This window comes from Macrobrachium rosenbergii, chromosome 16 (genome assembly GCF_040412425.1).
Source record: "Macrobrachium rosenbergii isolate ZJJX-2024 chromosome 16, ASM4041242v1, whole genome shotgun sequence".
NCBI lineage: Eukaryota > Metazoa > Arthropoda > Malacostraca > Decapoda > Palaemonidae > Macrobrachium > Macrobrachium rosenbergii.
The window spans coordinates 43,389,361-43,401,261 of NC_089756.1; the positions used below are offsets into that span (position 1 = coordinate 43,389,361).

Consider the following 11,901-nt stretch of genomic DNA (forward strand, 5'->3'; position numbering starts at 1 on the left):
CATCTACTTCTGCAATATATATATATATATATATATATATATATATATATATATATATATATATATATATATATATATATATATATATATATATATATATATATATATATCATATATATTGTCATCGTGATAGGTCAGACGATGTGGAGTTTCTACAGACATGCGTAGATAAACAAAGCTTCACAAGTCAAGGTCTGTCACTACCTGAAAAAGTTGGAATATTAATAGACTTCCCTCTGTAGGTGACTGCAAACTTGCCTCCTAAAAAGTGGTAAATAATTAAGGTGTTCCAAAAGGGAGATAAGAGTATTATTCATTCCTCAAGGGAATGGTATGAATGACTGATCAACCCATAAACTTTAAGCTATGTATATATATATATATATATATATATATATATATATATATATATATATATATATATATATATATATATATATATATATATATATATATATATATATATATAAACATACAAACATGCATATCTTACATACGTACATATATATATATATATATATATATATATATATATATATATATATATATATATATATATATATATATATATATATATATATATATATATATATATATATATATATATATATATATATATATATATATATATATATATATATATATATATATATTTAAGTCCCTTTTAACGATGAGAGGTCCTGTGTTCGATTCCCAAGTAGTTTAAACGATTTGGACACGTTCTGTTTCATTCCCTTGTGTATCTCTTGACCAAAGCTGTGCATTATGTATCTGGAAACCGGTCGATTGTGTTGGCCCACAATGTAGATGGAGAAAGACAAAGACACTCGGCCAACATCTTCAATCCGAAACACTATAAAAACCGGCAGATTAATACCTCTGGAACTATCCTTTTGTAAGGCGTAAAGATTGTTGCTTAGATTTACATTGAATAAATATATATATATATATATATATATATATATATATATATATATATATATATATATATATATATATATATATATATATATATATATTTTATATACGTATTTTATATATATATATATATACATACATATATATATATAAAAATTATATATGTATATATATATGTATATATATAATATATATATATATATATATGTTTGCATGTGTATGGTATAATAAGAGCAGATAATTTTATTTAAATGTATCATCAACTACTTTTTAATTTTATACATATAATACATATATATGCATTGATAAGAGATGCACTATTATAATAGTGGGCATTCGTGGACACATTGGAAAAGTCCTATAAATACAAGAAAATCTTCAATTACATTACACTCATCATATATGCCAGAGGAGTTCTTTATAAAGACAAAATTTAATAGAGATTTGATTGAGATTTTCATTTACGGACGCTTAACGTTCTCTTGCGCGCTTATGCGCTCAGGCCACATTGAGTGCATAAACGCGCGAGTAAACGTTAAGAGTACGTAAATGAAAATCTCAATCAAGTCACTGCCAAGTTTCATTTTTATACAGAACTCCGCTGGCTTATATGACGAGCGAACGTACCACACGAACTAAGGAATTACATCTAATATGTATGTCAGCTAAGACTGATCGCTGAAATATAATAAAAAAATTGTTGTATTCATAATGTTTTTACCAATGTGTTCATGAATATCCACTATTGTAACTGTATATTAACAGTGACACACTTAACACTCTCACTCAGTCCTTCCCCCGTCACTGTCCAGCCTGTTATAAAAGACAAACACTTCTAAGCACATTCCCTGCATTTGAATGATGTTTAATATTTTTTTAACATTAATAATTACACGGAATAAAATATCAGTATCTGAAAATATTAGAGAAAAGGGGAAGGTCAGTTGTAAATTAAGTACGTAAATAAATAGTGCTATGAATTGCAGTACCATAGGATATGCAGTATACGTTCGTCGTTTTTCGTTTAGGAGAATTGTAACGACTGAAAGTTTAACAAAGTAATTGGCCTTTTGACTTATTTCATTGAAATATGAGTTAACATGAATAATAATCATCATCATAACCACCGTCATTATTATTATTATTATTATTATTATTATTATTATTATTATTATTATTATTGTTGTTGTTGTTGTTATCGTCGAAGGAACTCCGAAAATCAAAAAATTGCGCAACGTACAGACAAAGACGGAGGTATTATTATTATTATTATTATTATTAGTATTATTATTATTATTATTATTAACCTATTCATACAGAACAAGCCCACGGAGGCTATTGACTTGAAATCCCAGCTTCCAATGAATATGGTGTTCATCAGGAAAAAGTAAGAGGAAGTAAAGTGAAATACAGAAATGATAATAATAATAATAATAATAATAATAATAATAATAATAATAATAATAATTGATTGTATTGTTCATATTGTACAAGCTGGAAAGATACCTCGGCAAAGGAGAATGATCGGGCTTACGATTCCTATAAAGCTTTGTGGGATATTGTACCACATCTTTCGATGATCGTCGGATTCCCCCGCCTTCCGACTTTCAAGATCAATAAAGGAGATCTTGTGATGAAAGGGACGCACTTCCTCTTCCACTAACAGAGCCAACCCCCTCCCCTCCCCTCCCCTCCCCTCCCCACCCTTCCCAGTCTACCCCTCTCCCCATCCCCATCCCCACCCCAAACTCCGTAAGGAACAAGTGGCAATAGCCAGTGTTCTTGATGTTCTTCGACGTCGCCTTTCGAGTTTAACTCCGTTCCTTTCTTAATTATTTTATTCTTACTTTTAATAGAGTTTTGTTCTTTTCTTACTCCCCATCCTCTTTTGGCCAGAACTTTTTGTTGTCATTATGACCTTTATCGCCAACATTATTATTATTATTATTATTATTATTATTATTATTAGTTGCAACTTCTCTGAGTCCCATGGATACCAAAACAAAGCTGAAAAATCCACATATCAAAAATATTTTGCAGCAAAAATGCAATATTTACGGTAGGTTCATATAACTAGTAGCCCTTGCCGGCTGAAGGCATATGGAAGGTTTAATCTAACAACTTAAAGAAAAGCAATTGTGGATTAAAAAAATATTTGTCATTACAATCAGACATCATTAAATTATTATTATTATTATTATTATTATTATTATTATTATTATTATTATTATTATTATTTCCAGTTTCTCCCCTTTCCCTTCTTCCTTTCTTCTCCAACCCCAACCCCCTCCCCTCCTCCTTCCTTCAAGACGTGTGTGTGTGAACTTTTCTTCTCCGTTCATCTCCTTTCCTATCTCTCAGAGCATTCTATCTCATTAGCATGGGGCCCAAATATATGAGCGAGATCTTCTATTAATTGGGGGGAATTCTCCATTACGCTGATGTTTGCCTCTGATATATGGTTTACATGGACCTCGGATGAAGGGCGTAATCGTAAAGTTCTCCTTCGAGGGTAACCCTAACCCCATCCCCGTCCCAACTCTCCCCCCTCTTACACGCCCCTACCTCCCACCCATGGAGACCCACCCAACATCCCTATCTCGGTCCCTCCTCAAGCACCCCAACTGGTGTTTCTTCCCCCCTCCCTCGCCTTCCTCCCCCAGCATCCCTGGATACCCCCACCCTCTCGCCTTCCCTCAGCATCCCTGGATACTCCCCTACCATCACCCCCTACCTTTTCAAGCATCCCCAGGAGTCCCCATATCCTCTTCCTCAGCATCTATGAACCTCATCCTCAATTCTCCCTCTTTCCCCAAGCATCCCCAGTCATCCTATCTCACCCTTCCCCAGAATTCTTGAGCCCACCCACCTCTTTCTACCCATCCCGATATTCTTAGATCCCCATTCCTTCCCCCAACGTCCCTGTGCCCCCTCATCCCCACCCCTACCCCACGCCTGGCATCCCTCCACCTTCCACCCTCCACCCCCAAGGCGTGCTTAATTACTCTTGGTAAGATCCACATAGGCTTAGGCTGATATGGTTGAAGGTAATATACTGGTGAATAAAGAATTTGTTTTCAAACTTTTTTCATTGTTTTATATTTTTTTCTTCGGGATAAAATTTAGCTCTTAATCTTTTATATTACTATATAATAGTTTGTCTCTCTATACCTGTTTTATTGTTATTCGTTTATTTTTTTAAAGGTTTTGAAAGGAATTTCTCTTTTAAGATTTTATTTTAGCTTTTCTAAAGTTTTATTCGATGTCTGAATAGACGAATTGCGAGTTTGTGACTGTAAATATGCAAAGTGGTTTAACAGGGTTCGTACATGAAAGGGGACAAAACACATCTCTCAAAAATTTCTAGAAGTATGTTTGGAAACCAAAGACCAGGATTTTAAATTTGCAATTCATTTTTGAGAGAATGAAACTTGACTCGTTAGACGTGGGCAAGCCATTATTTTACGTGTATCATTGTACCATAGTCGTCAATTGTTCTAGGTGAGATCGTTTGCATTTACCAAGTATCATGTAGAACTTCAAAATAAGGAGTCAAGACAATAATTTTGATTCTTGATGAAAAAACGGAAATGTTGATGGGTCTGGTACGATCAGCAGTGGGGGCGTGGAGGCAGTGGAATGAGTAGTAAATGTTGAAAATTTGACGAACGTGTAAAATGTTTGCATAGTCATTGCATATTACTGCAGACAGAGAAACAAATATAACAGTTACGCTGCAGAACCATGAATAGAGGTCTGTTGTACCTCTGATTACGTAAGTAGTGAATTATGTACTTTATACTCAGTCGATTGGAAGGGTTGCAGCTGGGGCCAAAGAACATCATGCTGAGAATGAGAAGGCTCATACTTGGAGCCACCTGCTCAGATAGAAAGATTATATATATATATATATATATATATATATATATATATATATATATATATATATATATATATATATATATATATATATATATATATATACATCTTTGTGTGTTGAATTACATGCCTGGTTTTCGGAAAATGTAACAAATTCTCAGTTCAAATCATGATCTTCAATATATTGCCAAATAAGCCTTAACAAGTTGTAAGTTACATGGCTGAACAAGAGGGGCGGACCCATATAATTTAGATTTCCCCAGTCTTTCATAATCATTCATTTCCATTGGATTTTGAAGGGTTTCACAAGAATTCACATGGAAAATTACATGACAAGCACTGCAATATTGAACTGATGAATGCGATTTAAATATTCTAAATATAGTCGACCCTTTACCCCGTTTTCCTTATATTTATAGCACGAGTGGGTCTACCCCACTCTTCTGTTATGTGCTGCAATTCATTTTCTTTTTTCTTTCGTCTCTTTTAGACTGATATCGTACACCTTTCTTAGCTGGAAAGCTGGTTCTATTCTGTTGCACCTAGCATTAGAACCTATTTCAAGGATATTCTCTCTCTCTCTCTCTCTCTCTCTCTCTCTCTCTCTCTCTCTCTCTCTCTCTCTCAAGCAGTGATGGATGCTGTACCATACACTTTACACAAAGAGTAAAAGACTTCTTTCTTAACCATTTGTATTTATTAAGATTAATGATAGCAGTAAAATTTTTGACGTGTTATAGAAATCCAATATCGGTACTGAGGAAGTGTGATGTTCAAGGTTTATCTAAATTGAGTCATCATTTACAGCTATTATTTTCGTGTTTTAGTGGGTATTTCCGAGACAAAACACAAAGTTGATACGCTTGAAGATGGAAAACGGGATGCCACTTCCCTTGTGTCAGTTTAAAACCTGAATATTCTACCTTGTACAAATATACCTTACTATGGACAAAATTTCTCTCTCTCTCTCTCTCTCTCTCTCTCTCTCTCTCTCTCTCTCTCTCTCTCTCTCTCTCTCTCTCTCTCTTAATGGGAAGCTCCATTACCCATACAGATATCCAGAATAATCCCCTTCACGGGTAATTACCCATTAATTCAGAACCTCATCTTCGAGTTTTCTTTTCCGTAATAATTCTCTTTTTTAATTACTTATCCTATAACGCCGCGACATGTGAGCTTTTTAAGGTATCTTGTGCTCGCGCCTTCGTCTCTTCTTCTTCTTCTTCCTCTGAGATGGCTTCGTTGATCTGTAAAATTAGAGAAAAATTGTCAGCGCTTAAGGATAAAGAATATACTGTAATAACATTAAATTGTCTTGAGGACTGGTGAAAAAGCATATTCTGCGTGTCTTTATATACATACATATGTATATATATATATATATATATATATATATATATATATATATATATATATATATATATATATATATATATATATATATATATATACATACACAGTATATAGACACGCAGAATATATATATATATATATATATATATATATATATATATATATATACTGTGTATCTATATATGTGTGTGTGTGTAATTCTCTTCTTTGTTCTTTCAGACCGGTGGAAGATTTTCTGTCTTCATCAAGTGGCTTTGTTTTTAATAACAAAAAAAAAATTCCTTAATGACTGGTAATTTGCTGTATGTATTTGCCTGATTGTCCCCACCATCTCCTTGCCAGCGATCTTGGTTTGGGAGGACAACTTGATCCCCGCCCCCCCTTTTTTTTAATCCGTTCCCACGTTTGGCTCAAGGAATGAATTAAGTAAACTATCTGATAATTAGTCAATTTTGGTGGGTCGCAGAAGGGTGGAGAATGTTATGAGGCTAGCGAACTCATCCCGGGAAAACTGGCTGAGAACCTAAAGGCTACTACCCTCTGGAACCACTTCTCTAAGAGGGGAACCACTTCTAAGAGGGACAAGCATATATCTACATATATATATATATATATATATATATATATATATATATATATATATATATATATATATATATAAATATATATATATATATATATAAATATATATATATATATATATATATATATATATATATATATGTGTGTGTGTGTGTGTATATGTATATATATATATACACGTACTGTATATATAATATACGTACGTGTTTATAATATATATATATATATATATATATATATATATATATATATATATATATATATATATATATATATATATATATAGGGGAGAGAGAGAGAGAGAGAGACTTGGACTGAAGTTACCAGAAGTATGTGGCAAAAATCGTACTAACCATCTTAAACTTCTACAAGTCATGGAGTTTGAGAAAGAATGATTCTTTAAAGACTTGAAATTTGAAATATTCAGGGAAGAGAGTCGCCAGTGTTTCAAAGGGAGCCGCGTTTTTAAAGTTATCTTCGCAGGAATGTCAGACACTTTCGTGATATTAGGAATAACTTTTATCGTTTAAACGTTAAACATCTTCGGTTACCGCTCTGCAACTCACAATATTTATTTTCGTCTTTTTTTCGTTAAATAAATTTTATGCATTCTCCATAAGATTGCTTTAATGTATCAACAATAAATTTTTTCAGTAAATCCCGTGTTCTGTCTCTGGAATTTCTGCAATGATTTTGCTATTAAATGCATGCAGTCAGTTCCGTTCATTACCAAAGGAATTAGTATTTAGCATTAAATTCCTACGGTAAATTCAGTATATTGCTCCTGAAATATGCACTGACACCGATTTAAAGTTTACCGAGAATTAAAAGTCTTGTGAACGCGTAATTACTTTTCAGGTGAAAACTGCAAAAATTTTCATATCAGTGATTTTCTGGTCGTACGTTAGAATGTGTGTTTTTACCCACTATAACAGGGTTTGGAGCTCTCTTCCTGCTGCCGTTTTCCCCAACTCTTTAAAACCACCCTTCTTCAAGAGGCTTTATTGCTTTTATTATGATTAAACCCCAGTACTCGCCCTTTGTCAGATGTCTTGCCTCACCTTAGTTGTCCCGATACCTACATACTGTAGTTTACTTAATATTCTTGTTTTCTTTGACCTTGACTAAGATAGGTAAGGACCATAGGTTTGTTAGTCCCCATTATCCTCTGCAGCTATATATATATATATATATATATATATATATATATATACATATATAGACATCTCTTTGTCATATCTCCTTTTTTTCTAATAGCCTATGCTGGAAATCTTTGTATGGTGCGTTATGGGTCAAACTTTTCTTGTACAGCTTAAATTATAATTATGTATTTCATCACACACACACACACAAACACTCATACAAACGCGCACACCCACACACACACACACATATATATATATATATATATATATATATATATATATATATATATATATATATATATATATATATATATATATATATATATAAATATATATATATATATATATATTCTTTATATGACTAGGTCTGGTAAGGTCATTGGTTTGTTAGTCCCCATTATCTCTGTCTGGCTGTATATATATATATATATATATATATATATATATATATATATATATATATATATATATATATATATATATATATATATATATATATATATATATATATACATATATACAGTATAGATATGTATGTATGTGTGTGCGTGTATGTCAAAGGTGTGCGTGCGTGTGTTGAAATAAAATCATAATTTGAGCAGTACAGGTTAAGTTTGATATCTTACAAAGATATTCAGCGTTAGCTGTTAGAAAAGATATGGCAAAAGAAACGCCTGAAGAGAAATCAGAAAACAGTAGTGACAAAGCTAAATTTACAAGCGAAGATCTGTTTATCGTGGACTGAGCACAACCCTGTGTCTCTAGCTATTGCAGATTTCATATGTAAACTTAACAAATGTGTAACCACTATCCACAAAAAAGAAATTTACCAATTCGGAGGGGTCCTAGGACCTTACACTGGTTGATCCTAAAAGTGTTTATTTATAATATATATATATATATATATATATATATATATATATATATATATGTATATGTATATATGTATATATACATATATATATATATATATATATATATATATATATATATATATATATATATATATATAAATATATATATATATATATATATATATATATATAATACAGATAGACAGATAGATATGTAATATATGTATATAAATATATATATATATATATATATATATATATATATATATATATATATATATATATATAAAATTATATATTACATACTTACATACATAGGTGAGCGTGTGTGTTCTTGCGTTCTTGAAACACAATAACCCGTTGTAGGTAACAGTGAGATCTCTTATGAGAACGCACAGACATTACGTAAGACCATCCTTCTTTTATTTAACAACCCTTTAAGATTAAACCAGAGAAAGGGCTGGGATGTGGGTGGTCGTAAGTTAGGGTGAGATTAACATCTGACATTGCAATTATTCGGTAACGCTTATCAAAGCAAGTTACCTCCTCCTCCTCCTCCTCCTCCTCCTCCTCCACCTCTTCTTCCTCCTCTTCCTCCTTCTCTTCCTCCTCCTCCTCCACCTCTTCTTCCTCCTCCTCCTCCTCCTCCTCCTCCTCCTCCTCCTCCTCAAGCAGTTAAGACACTCATCTCACAAGCGATGGGTCCCTGGTTCGGTTGCAATGAGCTCTAGACGAGTTAAATCCCTCTCTACCTCTGTTAACGTTAACGGTGGAATAGTAATCTTGGATTTAGTCGACTGTTGTGGGCTGCAATCAAGTCGGAGGAAGGCAAGGTCAGTGTGACAGTCTCCTTCCGAATAGCCTGCTGAAAACAGGAAGACCCACACCCCAAACCAACCCCTCTCAAGGGAAAAGGCATAGATTATATATATATATATATATATATATATATATATATATATATATATATATATATATATATATATATATTCAAATTCATATGTATCCATACCTGCTAAGTTTATATGGTTTTATATGTGTTATTTGGCTAATAGTCTTTATTGTATATGTGTATATATATGTATGCATGTATATATTTATGTATATGTATTCCAAACAAAATCGATATATTTATGTATGTATATACATACATACATAATGCCCCAAAGAAATAAACCACCTACAAATGGATAACTCGTTTTATAAGAGATGATGTATGATCCTCATATATACGTCAGTATATATATATTGATATATATATATATATATATATACATTATATGCATACCCATTGTCTGTTGGCTCAGCTTATACAATTCTAGTGGAAAACTAAATGTTTTATCTATTGTCACCCACTGTTGCTCTGATCAGACTAGAATTTCAACAGGATTGTAGGGATGAAGAATTTTCAGATACCAATTACCTAACGCTCAGCCGTTCTCAATCCATGTAAACCCTTGGCAGAATTCAAGAGAAGGTCCCAATTCAGGAAATTCGTTTTGCTGGTTGACTGGAAGAACATCCCCTCTGGTCCAGTATGTTTTTGGCTTACACCTTGCTGCAAAACGGTCCATAAAGCTGCTACCATCGTCATCCACACAGTATTTTCCCGGTGGGAAATCATTAAGCATCCACCTTATAGTCCTGATTTAGCCCCTAGTGACTTCTTTTGTTTCCAGTGCACCATCAAACATTCGTCAGGATGCAAAAACTGTGGGACATTTCACACCACAAGGCCCCAGTTTTAAGTTCTTTCTGGTACCAACCAAACATTTCATTCCTTTTACCCTAACTCCGTTCTTGTTTTCCTTCATCCATCTTGCTTTTTGAAGCCCCCTCGTTCCTCACAGTTGTTTCAATATATATAATTGCCAGGTTTTCTCCTGTTACACCTGTCAGACCTTTCCACTCAGTTTTCCTTTTCAGGTTGTAATGACCTCATAGGTCCCACTCTTTATATCTTATGTATATTATGTATGCCTAAATTATGCATTCTATTCCATTCCATTCCACATAGTATTTTGCAATGGCCATGACTTCCTCTTCTTTATGTACGTGTAGATTTTTTTTCGTTCAGCATATTTTGATATAAGAAATTACAATTTTTGTATAAATGCTAAAATTCAGTGATTTTCTATATACTTTAATGTATTGCTCAAAGTTGTATTCACTGTTACTAAATGAGAAAAATTCTTTGCTTTTTTTCTGTTGTTTCAATATATAATAGACCTTTCCATATACTGGCTGATATGTCCCAACTATCTTTCCCTATTATATATTGTTCCATCCATCCATTCCATATGTATATATACAGATATATAAAATTTTTTTTTCATATATATAAAAATTAAAATATATATATATATATTTTCTATATATATATATATTGCTCATATATATATATATAAATATAGAAAATATATATATACATATATATATATATATATATATATATATATATATATATATATATATATATATATAAAATATATATATATATATATATATATATATATATATATATATATATATATATATATATATGTATATATATATATATATATATATATATATATATATATATATATATATATATATATATATATACCATATTCATAGTTTGCTCCGGAAGTTCAAGTAATGATCTGTGAGCGTTACTGTGAAGTTTTTTTATTTTTCTTATTTTTGTAAATTCGATTAATATGAAGTTTTTACTTTTTATTTTAATTCGTAGAAATAAAACCATGATTCCAAAACGCTGTCAAGTAAATGTTAAGGATTGTTTCGGGAATCTGTTAGATGTAATTTTAAAGGCTTTGGCCACTGTTCAAGGAAGAAATGAGTCATACACACATATACATATGTGTGTGTATATGATAGTGTATGTGTACAGATATGTATATATATATATATATATATATATATATATATATATATATATATATATATATATATATATATATATATATAAACATATATATATAAAACATATGTATATATGTGTGTGTATCTGTCTGACTGTGCCTGTGTGTGTTCTGTTTCTGTACTTCTTGACACAACCTTCCAAGCATTTTCACTTCAACGGTCATCGATGCATGCCCAAGCGAAAGAATTTGTTCGTTTTTTCAGCGCCTGTCGCTTGTTTAAAAGCCAACGCGAGAGGAAAGTGT

General features: G+C 31.8%; 1 protein-coding gene across 1 annotated transcript in view; it reads right to left on the minus strand.

Annotated features, from left to right (window-relative positions):
- Positions 1–5,951: 5,951 nt before the first annotated feature.
- The window catches only part of LOC136846942 (uncharacterized protein DDB_G0283697-like), a 74,214-nt gene continuing 68,264 nt past the window's right edge, over positions 5,952–11,901 (minus strand). Inside the window, exons 4-6 of the mRNA XM_067118197.1 lie at positions 9,484–9,538; positions 9,275–9,394; positions 5,952–6,044 (exon numbers count right to left, since the gene is read on the minus strand). Coding sequence (XP_066974298.1) covers positions 5,952–6,044; positions 9,275–9,394; positions 9,484–9,538 — 268 coding nt within the window. The remainder of the gene's footprint in view (positions 6,045–9,274; positions 9,395–9,483; positions 9,539–11,901) is intronic.